At 36.6% G+C, this 15,877-nt stretch overlaps 3 protein-coding genes and 2 non-coding genes across 8 annotated transcripts; 3 read left to right on the top strand and 2 right to left on the bottom strand.

The window, feature by feature from the left end:
* Nucleotides 1-759: 759 nt before the first annotated feature.
* LOC111799547 (Haloacid dehalogenase-like hydrolase (HAD) superfamily protein) lies at nucleotides 760-4,581 on the top strand. The gene is made up of 5 exons (XM_087126234.1): nucleotides 760-1,278; nucleotides 1,431-1,473; nucleotides 1,838-1,898; nucleotides 3,983-4,117; nucleotides 4,230-4,581. Exons 1-5 carry the CDS (start codon nucleotides 816-818, stop codon nucleotides 4,392-4,394), a joined length of 867 nt encoding a protein of 288 aa, XP_086982360.1. The 5' UTR covers nucleotides 760-815; the 3' UTR covers nucleotides 4,395-4,581.
* A 160-nt stretch (nucleotides 4,582-4,741) lies between these two features.
* Nucleotides 4,742-4,814, bottom strand: TRNAK-CUU (transfer RNA lysine (anticodon CUU)). Its single transcript has one exon. It is a non-coding gene; the product is annotated as a tRNA-Lys (tRNA).
* A 219-nt stretch (nucleotides 4,815-5,033) lies between these two features.
* TRNAA-AGC (transfer RNA alanine (anticodon AGC)) lies at nucleotides 5,034-5,106 on the bottom strand. Its single transcript has one exon. It is a non-coding gene; the product is annotated as a tRNA-Ala (tRNA).
* Nucleotides 5,107-7,278: 2,172 nt separating this feature from the next.
* Nucleotides 7,279-12,084, top strand: LOC111800298 (histone-lysine N-methyltransferase family member SUVH9). 4 transcript variants are annotated; one of them, XM_023683921.2, is made up of 3 exons: nucleotides 7,279-9,655; nucleotides 11,125-11,485; nucleotides 11,716-12,084. In XM_023683921.2, the coding sequence occupies exon 1, from the start codon at nucleotides 7,518-7,520 to the stop codon at nucleotides 9,591-9,593; it is 2,076 nt and encodes a 691-aa protein (XP_023539689.2). In that variant the 5' UTR covers nucleotides 7,279-7,517; the 3' UTR covers nucleotides 9,594-9,655; nucleotides 11,125-11,485; nucleotides 11,716-12,084. The 4 variants fall into 4 exon arrangements, with proteins under 4 accessions (XP_023539689.2, XP_023539688.2, XP_023539693.2 ...); XM_023683920.2 differs by lacking the exon at nucleotides 11,716-12,084 and having other exon boundaries at nucleotides 11,125-11,635; XM_023683925.2 differs by lacking the exons at nucleotides 11,125-11,485; nucleotides 11,716-12,084 and adding an exon at nucleotides 9,914-10,162.
* A 1,106-nt stretch (nucleotides 12,085-13,190) lies between these two features.
* LOC111799663 (uncharacterized) lies at nucleotides 13,191-15,425 on the top strand. Its single transcript, XM_023683095.2, has 2 exons — nucleotides 13,191-14,067; nucleotides 14,987-15,425. Exons 1-2 carry the CDS (start codon nucleotides 13,595-13,597, stop codon nucleotides 15,138-15,140), a joined length of 627 nt encoding a protein of 208 aa, XP_023538863.2. The 5' UTR covers nucleotides 13,191-13,594; the 3' UTR covers nucleotides 15,141-15,425.
* The last annotated feature ends 452 nt before the right edge of the window (nucleotides 15,426-15,877 follow it).

The following is a 15,877-nucleotide window of genomic DNA, read 5'->3' as shown; positions in this document are numbered from 1 at the left end:
ACAGAAGTATCTCCATTCATTTCCCATGTTCGAATTATTAGAGGTTTCCGTGCATTCTTTCCCCTATTTTCTATTTAAATTGAATTTTTCGATCTGTTCAGGTAGGTGTTCGTTGTCACGATCATGCTTATACTCAAACCCTTTTACTTACTTTCAAGTCATATTACTTCTTTTGTATGACTGTTTAGCAAAATCATGTATACTTGCAGTCAAACTTACTAAGGGACTAAATAGTCAGCCAACTTTCCCACCAATTATCCAGCTATCTATTACTTGCATGTTTTCACTTGACTTTCACAGTTCTTCCTCTCCCACCCACCATGATTTATAAAACATGTTTTTTTCTCAAAATGCTGCTCGATGTCCAGTGCCGGAAGGTCAAGGAAGTTGGTGACTTGACGACAGGGGAGCCGGCGACCGAAGCCCCGGTGAACGGCAGACGTAACTATAACGGTCCCAAGGTAGCGAAATTCCTTGTCGGGTAAGTTCCGACCCGCACGAAAGGCGTAACGATCTGGGCATTGTCTCGGAGAGAGGCTCGGTGAAATAGACATGTCTGTGAAGATGCAGACTAGCTGCACCTGGACAGAAAATACCCCTATGAAGCTTCACTGTTCCCTGGGATTGGCTTTGGGCCTCTCGTGCACACCTTCGACCATATGTCATAATTGTTCGTAAAATATGATTTTTATATAATTGTTCTTCCATTATTCACTCGATTAGAATAAATGTCGTTCGTAGGATCGGATAAATGGACATAAAGTAAGTTGAACTAAGAGGGAGTAGTAACAATCCCAATACTCAGCACGTTTAGAATGGCCGCAACAATTTCTGCAAAATGGAGATTATCATCATCAACATGGTTGAATTTGAGCCAAAATTTCAACCCGAAATTCCGAGCTCAGCGCTGCAATCGGAGCTTCTTCCTTCCTGCTTTCGCCGCCAATCACTCATGCCGCCGCCACTTTCCTCCAAAGCCCTCTTCATTTCCAATGGCTATGGCCAATTTCTCCTCCGCCGCCTCTGCCCGCCGGGCTCGCCTACGGGGGGTAATCTTCGACATGGACGGAACTCTGACAGTACCTGTCATCGATTTCGCTGCTATGTATAAATCCGTGCTTGGCGATGAGGATTACGCGAGAATCAAATCTCTAAACCCATCGGGAATCGATATCTTGCACATAATTCAGAGTTGGGCACCGGAGAAGCAGCGGAGGGCGTATGAGGTAATCGCCGATTTCGAACGCCAGGGAATCGAACGCCTGCAAATTATGCCCGGTCAGTACAGGGCTTAACTTCTTCTGATTTCAACGATTCTGATCGCTAACGCATTTGTCTCAGCTGCTTAAATAGATGGGAGAATTTACCCGTCCAGATTCCATGTTACTTGGTAATGTGTTCAACCAAATTCTTGATGATTATACGTGCAGGTGCTGCAGAGCTTTGTACATTTCTTGATTCCAAGAATATAAGGTAAACAGTTTCTTGTTCTTCTTCTTTCATTTCTCTCATTGATCATGCGCCGATATGTTATTGTAACATAATTAAACGTTGGTAGAATCATAAACACACTGATAGTTCTTTTGAACTTATTTGGGAAGATGCTGAACTGAAATTTTGCTATTTACTGCATATGAGTTTCAAACAGACTGATTGATATATTTGTGGATTCAAGTTGTTTGGGCTCTAGAAAAGAATTTAAGATGCTAAATAGCACGATTTTGCTGCTCCCCATGGCTAGGATTATTGTTCTGCAAACGCCTGTGGAGATGACTTTGCTTTCTGTATCCCTTTTCTGTGTTCATAAGTTCATATGTTATCCTTTGCACCATGTCAGGAGGGGACTAATCACTCGTAATGTAAAGGAAGCTGTTGATATTTTTCATAAGCGTTTTGGTGTAAGTTTACTGAAGTTTCTTGTAAGGCTATCTGTTATGTTCTTGATTTGCAGCTATACTCTTATATTGTTATGTTTTGGAATTGGTGTCAGTTGAGCTTTAAGGATATTGCCTGTTCATAGAGAGTATGACGTTCAAATATGTTGATTGAATTGAATTAAATTAGTCTTCCTATAACGGCCCAAGCTCACCGCTAGCTCATATTGTCCTTTTTGGGCTTTCCCTTTCGGGAATCCCTTCAAGATCTCTAAAACCCGTCTGCTAGGGAGAGGTTTCCACACCCTTATAAAGAATGCTTTAGTCTCCTCCCAGACCGAAGTAGGATCTCACAATCCACCTCCTATTCGGGGTCTAGCATCCTTACTGGCACATCGCCTCGTGTCCACCCCCCTTCAGGGCTCAATCTCTTCACTGGCACATCGCCCGGTGTCTGGCTCTGATACCAACTATAATGGTCCAAGCCCAGCACTAGCAGATATTGTCCTCTTTAAGCTTTCCCTTTCAAGCTTCCCCTCAAGTTTTTTAAAACGCGTCTGCTAGAGAGAAGTTTTCATACCCTTATAAAGAATGCTTCGTTCTCCTCCTCAACTGATGTAGGATTTCACAATCCACCTCCCTTTGGGGCTCAACGTCCTTGCTGGCACACTGCCTCGTGTCCACCCCTATTCAGGGCTCAATCTCCTCACTGGCACATCGCTCAGTGTTTAGCTCTGATGCCAACTATAGCGGCCGAAGTCCACCACTAGCAGATATTGTCCTCTTTGGGCTTCTCCTTAAGGTTTTTAAAACGCGTCTGCTAGGAAGAGGTTTTCACACCCTTATAAAGAATACTTCGTTGTTGAGATCTCACCATTCCACTGCAATAGAATGATGGATTGAGCTTAACTACTAAGCGCGTGAGATTTCTCCTAATCACAACTGCCATAATACAATTTCTTAGAGCTTACATTAACTCGAATAATGCTTGGATCCCGAGTCAGACGGTTAGGAGATTATTTCATCTGTCTTGTTCAGGTATCGCATTAGCTCCGCCACTCTTATTTACTCTTTAGGACGATAGTATGTAGAAAATTTCAGAGTCTCTAAGAAGTTCTCTCTGTTGATGTATCACCCCTTTGAGCATTATTTGCATACGCTGGCTTCATTGCATGCCTTGGGTTCCTCTCAGTTGCTAGCCCAGATTGCTATTTTCTAAGAAATTGAGGTATTTCTAGCTTTACAGACATCTGGGCTTTAAATTGTTGTCCTTTTATTCATCTTCATGTAATATCTTGCAAACCACTTCTTTTAGAGAACTCTAAGAGCCCTTAAAAGTCTATGCCCCATCATACTCGATTGGATTTGGAAAGATAGATGCCCAAGAAAGAGTGAAATATTCATATGGGAGCTAATGATGGGTAGTATAGATAACCCAAGAGGCCAAAACAGAAGCTGAAAAAAGATCCTTAATCTCTAATTGCTCCTCGATGAAAAACCACCTTCGTTTTCACCGTCGAGCCTCTGGATTTTGCTCCTCTCGAATCACCTGAACTTTCTTGCTCCTCAGAGATTATCCATTCAAGGAAGCTGAAGTCCTTTGGTTGAATTCTGCACGAGCTTTCCTTTCATGAAACAAAAGAACAAAAGTGTTAGATCTGGAGAGGGGAGCAAAACATTTTTTATAAAGGTGTGGAAACCTCTCCCAAGCAGTGTTTTAAAGCCCGAAAGGAAAAGCCTAAAGAGGACAATATCTACTATAAGGTTGTGGGAACCTCTCCCTAGCGTACGCGTTCTAAAAATCTTGAGGGAAAGCCCGAACCCAAAGAGGACAATATCTGTTATATGGGTGTGGAAATCTCTCCCTAGCAGACACGTTTCAAAAACCTCGAAGAAAACCCAAAAGAGAAAGCTCAAAGAAGACAATATCTACTGCGGTAGACTTGGGCTGTTACAAAAAGGGTCTTCTTTGATTCCGAAAAATCTCTCTTTTTCTAGGATACGGATATTCGTTGTTGTAAGCTTATGCTACCAGATATAGTACATTATATATGTTTACCGTGTATCCTCATGAAGCCCTCATGTTCTTTCACTTGCTATGGCCGCAGTGGACATTTCATCCAGCATTAAGCAGGGAATTTGGTTCATATAAACCAAATCCCGCTCCGCTACTTCATATCTGCTCTTCTTGGGACGTCCTACCTAACCAAGTCATTATGGTTGGCGATAGCCTCAAAGATGATGTGAGTGTATTCTTTTTTATTATTCATTAGGTTATCAACCAAGATGATGATCTTGGTACATTTATAGTTTTCCCTTACATGTGAAAGATTGACTTCCTCTCCTATCATACAGATTGGATGTGGCAAGCAAGCGGGAGCGTTCACATGTTTGCTAGACGAAATGGGAAGGTACAACTCGGAGCATTACGCCAACACGGATCTCGAACCAGATTTTAAAGCATCTACGCTTGGTGAAGTTCTTCATCTTTTGAAGGCGAATTTTGAGTTGACACCATGATCCCGACTCGGAGATGGTAGAAGACGTATTGATGGATTCCGTGAAAAAGGAAAAATAAGTTCCGAAGTTGGTTTGAGTGATTAGGATTTTACTTGAAAGTTGAGTCATTTGTAGAACGAAAAGAAGGGACTGGAATTCTTCTGCAACAAATGTATCAATAAAAATCTTAAACTAATAATTGTATCCATTTAAATCTCGAAAAAAAAAAAAAAAAGTAAAATTTCAAAAAGAAAAAAAAAAGTCTAAATAATTATTTTTTCATTGTCAACCGAAAAACATAAAACTGTAAATATGATAATCTACAGAAGGAAAAGAAAAAAAACAAAAAATAATTTTTTAGAAGTGATCGCCCACCGTGGGGTTCGAACCCACGACCACAAGGTTAAGAGCCTTGCGCTCTAGCAACTGAGCTAGACGGGCAGTTTTGTTAGCAAAATAATTTAAATAAATTGTTTCAATTTTTTGAAGACTGTCTTAAAAGTCATACTTTACTTTTTAAAATAAAAATAAACAAATTACCAAATAAAGTCAATACTTTTTCAAAATTACAGTAAATTGGAAAATGATTTTATTATAAAAATTACTTTTAATCAAATAAAATATGGACGGAAGAAAAAGACACGGAAAATCTGTTAAAAGTGGAGATGCGGGGTATCGATCCCCGTACCTCTCGCATGCTAAGCGAGCGCTCTACCATCTGAGCTACATCCCCGTTTTACTTTTTCTTTGTAAACAAAAATAAGTAATCAATATTTATTTTCTTATTAATTTAATTTAGATGTCAATTAATCTCTTTATTTATTTTAATATTGAAAAAATTCGATTTAATAATTGAAAAAGGCCCCGCTTTAGTAATTAATCGAGAAAAAGTATATTATTAATTTTTATCTACACATTTTAATTCGTTTAAATTTCTAAATTACTTCTCCTTGAAATTTAAAAAATGACATAATCATTAAGTTGTGTAGAGACGATTTCTATCTATAATATTGATAATAAGAATTTTTAGATTTTTTTTATAAAGGTTAACGATATTGATACTACTTTTAAAAGTTAATAGACATTTTACCGATTGTTCTTGCCTTCGATTCCACTTAGACGGTCAAAAGTAAAAAGTGACACCGAAAGAATTTTAACTCTATTTTGTAAATCACATTCTTTTTAATTTATATAAAACCACTTTTTAATTTTCATTTTTGACTTTCAACTTTTCTAAATAAATAATAATAATAATAAAAATCATATTTTCAAATTAAAATTTTAAAATTTAATTCTTATTTTCCGAATTTTCGATTATTATATTTTTCATAACAATTATTTTTTCTAAAATTATATATTAAATTATAAATAAATTCGATATTAAATAATTACATTCAAAATCATATGCCTATTTTAATTACTATAGTTAAATCAAAATTTTAAGTCTAAATTAGAAAATATATTTAAAGATAAATTAATTACTAATTAAATTTCATTTATTTTTAAAAGGAAAATTTTATTTAAATTAATTTAAATAATTATAATAGTTTTCGTGTTGTAAAAGATACGATAAGAATATATATTTTCGGAATATTAATAGATACTAAATATATTATTTTAATATACTTTTTAAATTAAAATTTAAATATAATTATACTTTAAATTATAAACCTAATTATTAATTTATGGCATCAAATAAAATTTTAAATTTTTTATATTAATTTAATGAGTTTTTAAGCTTTAATTTTAATTCCCCAAATTTAAATTTATTTTTAATTATAATTAATTAAATATGGATACTCAATTCCTCGGAATAATCGATGCCGAACATTGGGAAAGTTTGTCTTATGCGAAAAAATTTGAGATTTAAAATTTTGGTTTTTTTTATATAAAATAAATTATAATTATTTATAATTTAATTATATGATGAGTTTTTTTAATTTATAATATTTTTATAAAAAGTATAAACGACAACCCTACTCGAGAAAGTTCGTCTTTCACGTGGTTTCTGTTATAACGTATGATATAAAATAATCGACTAAAGTTTTTCTCGTGATGGGTCGGGACAAATTGGTAGTTTTATTCCTTTAATTCCGAATACGTTTTATTTGAAACCGTTGCATGATGTTTTTGTCTTGTTTTAACGATAAAGAGAAATTAACAAGCGATATCAGTGACATATCGAGAATTCAAATATGGTAACAAACCACAATTATGGTAACAAGTACGAGAAAACGAAGGATCATCATTTCCATAACTATGGCTTAAACTATAAGCATGAAAAAAAACGCCATCAGACAATTAGTTTACCACAGTAAAAAAATATTTTCACCAGACTCAAATTAACACATAAGGTTATTTTAGGAATTATGTTCGTATTCCCCGACTCGACATCAAAATGGTCTCGTCCTCGACCTTCGTAGCTCCACAACGAAACGATCCTATCGAACCCGAGACAGTTCATAATGTTACAACAACCGAACCCAAGACATATACATTTTATTTATTTATTTATTTATTTATATGAATTAAGTATAATATCCATTTTTTTTGAATGAATTTATATTAATTAATATATATTAATACAAAAAATACATATTTAATTACTATGTGAAAAGACTAAAATATCCTCGAAACTTGGGGTAGTTTTTTGGTAGTAATATAATTTACATCTATTAATAATAGAGTATAAAAATGGATAAATGTGTAAAAATGATATACAGTAATTAAGAAAAAAATATAAATAATTAGTATATTTAAAAATGATTATTTTCTAATAAAAGTTTAGATTTGAGGTAAAGTTTTTTTTACGGAGGTAAAATTAAGGGTAGGTTTTAGTGAGTGGGGGTGAAGAAAGGTAAATAGAGGAGGGAGAGGAGATAAAAGCATAATATCGTACGAAAATGGAAGGCAAGAAATGGAAATGAGGCTTGAAAATGAAAAGTCGAGGGAAATAAAAAGCAAAAATCAGGAGCTGAGTTCTTGCAAATTGTGCTCGAATTTTGGTTATGCCTTCAAATTACGCCATGGAAGCTCACACTGATCTCTCTGCAAAACCCTAGCAGAACCTGACCGGAAAGCGATCTTCCATGTCCAGACCTCCGTGATTCTAGTGCTTGGAAAGATTCGGACGTTGCTACCGCAATGGATTCTCCTATTCCCTTTCTGGACCTCAATCTTCTGCCCGACCCATCTACTGCTGTAATGGCGGCCGCAACTTCCCCTAAATCAGCCACAATCAACTCTTCTGTCAATAAATTTGTTGAAACTGGCAGGTTGTTGACCCCTAAATTGGAGCCGAAGCTCGAGCCGTTCGACGATGTTTATCAGACTCCGGTGACCCAACAATCCCAACCAGTTCAGGAACGTTTCTTGTCGAGCACTTCTTCGAATTTTTTCTCTAACTCGGATTTTGCTCGTACACCTTTTTCTGACCAGAATCATCACCTGTTTTCTCAGTCTTCGTCCATTTCTTCTGATAAGGACAATGTTTATTCCGAATTTTACCGCATTTCTCAGCTGTTTAGGACTGCTTTTGGTAAAGGATCTGAGAGCAATGGGGATGTTGAAGTTGTGGATCCTGATTCTCGGGCAATTGTCCCGGTTCCTGATGAGAATCATGTGTCTACTATGGTCGTTTCTAAGAGGAGGTATGATAAAAGATCTTCTGAACTTGTGAGAGTGACTGATCTTGGGGTTGATGACCAGAGGTATTTCCGAGATGTGGTGAGACGAACCAGGATGGTTTTTGATTCGTTGCGCGTGTTATCCATGCCGGAGGAGGAGAAGAGTTCGGGACTAATCCGGCGACTTCGGAGTGATTTGAGAGCTTCGTCCTTGATGAGAGAGCGCGGTCTGTGGCTGAATCGCGACAAACGGATTGTTGGTTCGATTCCTGGAGTGCACATTGGCGATCTGTTCTTCTTTAGGATGGAATTGTGTGTTGTTGGATTGCACGGTCAGGCTCAAGCTGGAATTGACTATGTTCCTGCGAGTCAGAGCTCCAACGGCGAGCCAATTGCCACTAGCGTGATTGTTTCTGGTGGATATGAGGACGATGAGGATTCTGGAGACACGATAATCTATACGGGTCATGGTGGGCAAGACAAATTTTCAAAACAATGTATGCACCAGAAGCTTGAAGGTGGGAACCTTGCACTGGAGAGAAGCATGCACTACGGGATTGAAGTGAGGGTAATACGAGGTATGAAGTACGCCGGCAGTGTAACAAGTAAGATTTATGTATACGATGGTCTATATAGAATTCTCGAATGTTGGTTTGACGTGGGGAAGTCTGGTTTTGGTGTTTACAAGTTTAAGCTTCTAAGGATTGATGGTCAAGCCGAAATGGGTAGCTCCATTTTGAAATTTGCAGAGAATCTCAGGTCCAAACCATTGTCTTTGAGGCCTTCTGGTTATCTCAGTCTCGATATTTCAATGAAGAAGGAGGCTGTTCCAGTTCTCCTCTTCAATGATATTGACAACGATCAAGAACCATTGTATTATGAGTATCTTGTTGGGACTGTGTTTCCGCCGTTTGCCTTTCACCAATCAGGAAGCGGTACTGGATGCAGTTGTGTTTCAGGTTGTGTTCATGATTGCTTTTGTGCTATGAAAAATGGTGGGGAGTTTGCTTATGATCAAAATGGATGTCTAGTGAGAGGAAAACCGATAATTTTCGAATGCGGACCCTTCTGTCACTGCCCCCCTCAATGTCGGAATCGTGTTTCACAGAAGGGATTGAAGCACAGACTTGAAGTGTTTAGGTCCAGGGAAACAGGTTGGGGCGTTAGATCCTTGGACCTGATACCTGCTGGTGCTTTTATATGTGAATATGCAGGAGTTGTCCTCACGAGGGAACAGGCTCAAGTTCTTTCTATGAATGGTGATACATTAATATATCCAAATCGTTTTTCGGATAGATGGGCAGAATGGGGCGATCTATCTCAAATATATTCTAATTATGTGCGGCCATCATACCCCTCTGTTCCTCCTCTGGATTTCGCGATGGATGTGTCCAGAATGAGAAATGTTGCTTGTTATATAAGCCATAGTACATCGCCAAACGTGTTGGTCCAGTTCGTGTTATATGATCATAATAATTTGATGTTTCCTCACCTTATGTTGTTTGCAATGGAGAATATCCCTCCTCTGAGGGAACTTAGCATTGACTATGGTGTGGCTGATGAATGGTCAGGGAAACTTGCCATCTGTAACTAAGTTTGAAAAGGTTATTAATTTTGAGTATGGGCAGCTACGAATGCTGAGATCAATGAACCAAGGTAACCAAATTCTTCCCCACTTTGTATGATTTATAATTAAAATAGACTCTCGGTTCATCTTATATTGCAGTTGATCAACTTCTGCTCTGTGTTTTTGTGTGTCTTATGATATCCCTTTAGCGTCAATTACATAACTTTTATTCAAAGTGCTATTTATTTATAGATCTATCTTTCTAGTGGTACTTTTTATGTTATTATAGTAATGCATACATCAACTTTGATATTAACCCATCTTATGGTAGGGCGATGGATCTACAGCTGATTTCTTTGATCCTTGTTCTGGGAATTTTCGTGTTCTAATTGATTGAAGCATTTAGGTAGTCGGACCCCGCCATCTGTCATTCTCTCGTTCTACAGTCCTTATAGGATAAATTCCAATAGTTCATCTGTTCTAGTATTAGTGGTTGTACTTTACTGGTTAATTTCAGTTTTGTTGAACACCTTTCTGTGCGGACTTGACATACTTGTTGAAGTTTACTTAAATTACCTGATTACAAATTCTTCTTACACGATTGATTTTATTATGATTTTCTTCTGAATTTATGCGAGTTGACTGTTGTGTTCGTTTCTCTTGGGATAGTCTAGTCTGAGGTTCTGAAGTGAAAATGCTTTCATGAAATGGTTCTCTGTTCAATTTGAATCTGTTATCATTTAGGCAACACTCAACAGAACTGAAAGTTGAAGGAACGAAATGTTATTAAAAAAAAAAAGGATGTCTAAGAGGTTTGTGACGTTTAGAAGATCTAAATGACGATGATAATGACGAGGAAGATTCCCAAAGGAATGGGTGAAATTTTCGATTATTGCTAATAATTCACCAAAATTTATAGTTGTGATTTTGATATGACAGAAAAATTCGTTGAAAGGCGAATCATACCATAATTTTATCTAGCCAGGTTCAAAATACCACGGTATTACTATGCTAGTGATAAAAGCCTTTAATCAATGCGATACGAGTCAATATCAGCATTATTTGCCTACTATGATCTTGTTCTTGATCCTGATAGAAATGACAGGTTCTATAAGCTTTTGATGGAAAGGAGATTACGATGGCATACTGAGAATTTCGTTTTCCAGACGATCATTGTCGTATAAAAAAATGAATTCTTACTAAAACGATTAACTTATGCAGAAGATTTTTTCGGTTTGGTTTGCAATGGAGAATCTTGGGGTCAATGATTTCTTTGTTTGTGTTTAATCTATGAAGCTAATAGGTAGGTAAATCTATGGAAAGCATTTTCATTCAGTTAGTAATTGTCTATATATCATCAGATTGATAGCCATTCTGATGCACCATCATTGATTTTGCTATCATCATTTCTTGTCTTGGATGAATAAACAATCCTTAATAGCAGAAGGGCCTGCTCATTTGCTTGTATGCATATTTGAAATGAACCCAGCATCATCATCAAGCCATTGATTCTGATCTCTTTACTAACATCAATTCTTCAAATGAACTACCTACGCAGATGGGAGTTGGAATCTTTTGTCTTAAAAATCTTTCGAATTCACGGCCAAGGATGGTTCTAGCTATCGCCACCGCCACCGCGAACTTGTTTCAGCTTCCATATCAAGTAATTCATAACCTTTTTGACTTGAAATACTGTATTGTCGTTGTTGTATTCAATGTTGTTCTCTCAGAGATGTTTAAAAGAAGCCACTGCCAAGCTTTTCAATGGATGAAGAGGAAGAAGAAGAAAAAAAAACAGTGTGTATGAACTTCTGAAACTGAACACAAACCATGGCAGTGCAGTAATAATAAAAACTCCACAGATTTCAGGCTTTCGGATTAAGCCTGTAGATACAGAATTTTCATGGGAAGCTTAAGAGGTGAAAAACTGTTTCCCAAGCTTGTAAGCATGAAATTGAGTTTTTACTTTTCATAGCCTGTAATTTACCAAAAGCCCATAATCGGCTCAAAAAATTGTACTTCTGTACAGTAATTTCTTTCAGATGTACAGCTGAAGTCTCTGTTCTTCCCCTCTCTCTCTCTCTCTCTCTCTCTCTCTCTCTCTCTCTCTCTCTCTTCTGCTTCTCTCTCATATTTTTTGAATCAGCAGCTCATTGTTGGATGGATGGTCCTGATGGTGTCATGAGCAGCAGCAGCAGCAGCAGCATCAGCATCATCAGAGCACCATATAAAGGTATGCATTCATGAGGTGTAAAAGGTTGATAGTATTATGATGTTTAATGGAGCCGATGGCATTCATAGTGTTTTATTTAGGCCTTTGTGTGAGTGAGGGCTATTAGTATGGTCTTCAATGAATGCATTGAATTATATTAATGGGTTTGTTTGTTTGTTTGTTGGTTGGGAGGTTTTGGTCGTCCTAGTACATGAGATCGATATTAGATCTTCGTGCTTGATTTCTGACCTTTGAAGTTCGAAATTTGAAATTTGAAAATTTAAGGATTTTAAAATTTTATTGACTTGTGGTATCTCGTTGTCTTCTCGAATCTTGTGTTTTTGACTCTCAATAAATGTGAGGTGGAAGGTCGTGCATTTCGACCTCCAAGAATTAATTGAGCTATGGTTGGATGATGAGTAAATTTTTTATATCTCGGGCACGAAGAAGTTAGGGTTCTTCAAGTCGTTGATCTTATTGGATTAAAGAGTTTAATCTAAAGTGTAAAGGGATGCGAATATATTCGAACAAAAGTTTTAATAACTATTTATAAATTTATTCATTTTTGTTAAAATTATTATTTTTGTTGTTTTAATGAACTGTGCATGAAATTTAATTTGATACAGTGTGGGTAGCCCACCTCTTTTATTTCAAATTAAAAAACATTTTACGAAAAATGAAATTAGAAATTAATTTCTGTTTGAAATTTGTGTTAATTTAACTAAATCGTTGAATTTTTAAAAAACAAATAAAATTAGGTTGGTTCGGTCAATTCCACAAACATGTTGACATTGACATTGATAATCGATATTTATAAATATTTAATATTTAAATTTTATAAATTTTTAATTATTAATGTAATTATATATATATATATATTAATAATAATAATAATAATAAAATAACCTGAATACTGACTTGAAAATAAAGGGTTGAATTATGAAGACCGACCTGGAAATAGAGGGTTGGATTATGTTATGACTTAGTCTGTATTGTTCAAGTTAGATTATGTTATGAACTTAGTCTGTATTGTTCGAATCACCGATCCAACCAACTTGAAATTATGAGATCCAACCAACATGAAATTATGAGATCCAACCAACATGAAATTATGAGATCCAACCAACATGAAATTAATGATTGATTCAAAATATTTCTCAACTGGACTCTTATAGGTCGCTTGTAGGAATCAAGGGATGACTTTGAAGGATAATAAAATTAAAAAAAGAAAAAAAATTGATACTATATTTGGTGTTTATTTTCATTTTAAGATTTAAAAGGGTAGATTTGTCATTTCACATATTTTTTTCAAATTTTAATTTTTTTAATATTTAAAAGGGTAGATTTGTCATTTGACCTATTTTTCAAAATTTTAAATTAAAAAAAAAAAAAAACAATATTTGAAAGGTAAATTATGTTGGTTTTAAGGGGTGTGAGTTGAGCAAAGATTTAGGAGATTGGAAAATCAGAAAAATTAGGGTTTGATGAGTGGAAGAAATGGCGGGAAGATCGGAGAAGACGATGACCGAATCAGAAGGAAGCAAAAATGGCGGAAGGAAGAAGAAGCGTTGGTCCCAAAAAAATAAAAAAAAAAAATGGAGGAAGAGCAGAGGCCAAGAGGCAGAGACCCTAATTTGTTGATATAGTTTTGTTTTGAAACCGACTAAAACCAAAATGACCACCTCATATTGCTTCTCCTTCTCGCTTTTGATTCTGCCTTTCCTTCACATCCACACCCTGATCTCTCTCTTTTTGTTGTTTTCTCTCCATCGCCGGCGGCTACTGTGCATGGTAGCATCGCCGGAGGACGGCAGCCATGGGAGGAGGGCGGATTACAACTAATACAACTACGGCGTCCAACACCACACCTAAAAAGGTCATGGTAGTCGTCGATCCCACTCGAGAGTCCGCTGCTGCGCTCCAGTATTCGCTTTCGCATGCTGTCATTGATTGCGATGAGGTCATTCTTCTCCATGTCGACAATCCTAATTCTTGGAAAAACGCTATTACTACGTTCCTTAAGAGGCCTAATGGTGGACCCGCCAATACTGCCACTCCCACTGACAACGCCGCCTCCGACGCCGGAGGAGGAGGACCGACGGATGTCGATTTTCTTAAGGAGATGAAGAAGGTATGCAAGGTTGCTCGTCCGGAACTGAATGTGCGGACGGCGAGGGTTGAATTGGAAGGCAAAGATAAAGCCGCCATGATCATGGCTCAAACTAAGGCCCTCGATATTGATCTGCTAGTCATAGGGCAGAGGCGAAGTCTCTCCACAGCAATCTTAGGGTTTGTCTTCTTCCCTTCATCAAAATATCTTAAGAATATTCTCCACATTTTCTTCTTTTTAACATCGAAATTAATTCTAGGTTTTAATCCATTTCGTTTATCAATCTTGTTGTTCTTCTTTGGTTTCTAAGCTTTTCTATTAACTATTTTAGGGCTTAGTTGTTGAATGAGATAGTTTCCAATATGTGCATTAACTCATTTTTTGGGTAAATAACATTATATGGATCAAATCTTTGACCTCTGGAGGCAGGGTATATGCTTTAACTAGTTGACCTATGCTCATTGTTTGAAGTCAAGTATGTTAGATTGGTTAAGATAATGTGTATTAGCTCGGAGCACGTATTGAAGTCAAAGCATGTTAGGGTGGATTAGATAATGTGTGTATCGACTTGTTGGCTCGAGTATTATTCGACTTGTGTACGTTAGCTTGGTTAAGATAATGTGTATCGAATTGTTGATTTGAGTATGTATTGATGAAGATAAAGTATGTATTGATTTGAAATAGACATTTTGATAGCTCAAAACAGAGAAAAAAAGATGTAAACATTAATCTTACTCTGTCATGAAATTAATACATACCCTTGGCCTCCATTGATAGAGTAATTTTCTTGAAGATCCATACCCATGCTGAGTGTTTCTGTTGGTGGGACTTGAGTGTAAATTCGTTATCTTTTTCGGGTTGGACAGAAGCGTTTTTTGTGAAGGTTTTTAGGGCGTTTCTGTGTGTCTTTTGTGCGAATTGAATATCGAAACAAAATATTGTATTATATATAGGTAAAGGGGTTGGAATCAAACCAACAAAGCATGAATTATGTTGAAGTTGGGCAATTTAAGATAATTTATGAGTTAGTTTTGATGAACTGGATGAACAGGATGAACAGGATGAACAGTTTTGGTTTATAAATTTTATTAAATGCAGATATAAACGGGCAGGAGTGGCCAAGATGTTGGACACAGCTGAGTATTTGATAGAGAACAGCAATTGCACTTGTGTTGCTGTGCAAAAGAAGGGTCAAAATGCAGGCTATCTTTTGAACACCAAAACCCACAGAAACTTCTGGCTCCTGGCTTGATAATGTCACATATTTCTATCAGCCTCTCTTCTCCATTTGTGTCTCTCTTAAACCCTTTGTGTCTCTCTATTTGGGTCACTTTCTTCCCCCCCATAGTGAGTGAAATCCATTGCAAGCTCATCCACTTGAAGTTGTTCATTCATTCATCTCTAGGCTTGACTTGGCTTGGCTTGGATTGGTCACCCTCTTTTTCTTTCTTTTACAGGCAGTGCATCGACATTTATTTGTACATACACACAGAATTAACCAACTGAAAATGAGTTAATCTACTCTCCTTTCTCTTTATTGCTTTCTTTTCCCTTGCAAGGATTTGTTGGTTTGTTAATCTCGTGCTTAATTCGGTTGGTCGGTTGGTTTAATCTTGAAATTGTTATTCGGTTCGACTCAGCATGAGTGAAATTAGTACTCTTCTTAAGACCTAATTGTGATAAACGACCATTGTGTCTCACAGTACTTAGAAATATCGAACCAAATATGAAAACACCTCTTGAGTCTTCATTGTTCGTCACTTATTCAAAGTTTGAGATTCAATTCGATGAAATTAAGTATTTGCAAGATTAAATTTGATGAAAAGAAGTTAGTTACGATCAAATTTATACGACATTACGATCAAATAGTCACATTATCTGATATGATTCACATTTCCATCAGCAACATTAGTTAGCTGGAACTTGTGATCAGGAAGTCGATTGATGAGAGGAGTTTTGAGTTAGCAAGCCAAGCACTTCTCCGGGATC

The sequence above is a fragment of the Cucurbita pepo genome, chromosome 8 (assembly GCF_057944985.1).
Source record: "Cucurbita pepo subsp. pepo isolate OVF chromosome 8, ASM5794498v1, whole genome shotgun sequence".
Taxonomy (NCBI): Eukaryota; Viridiplantae; Streptophyta; class Magnoliopsida; order Cucurbitales; family Cucurbitaceae; genus Cucurbita; species Cucurbita pepo.
This window is presented reverse-complemented; position numbering and strand designations above follow the sequence as displayed.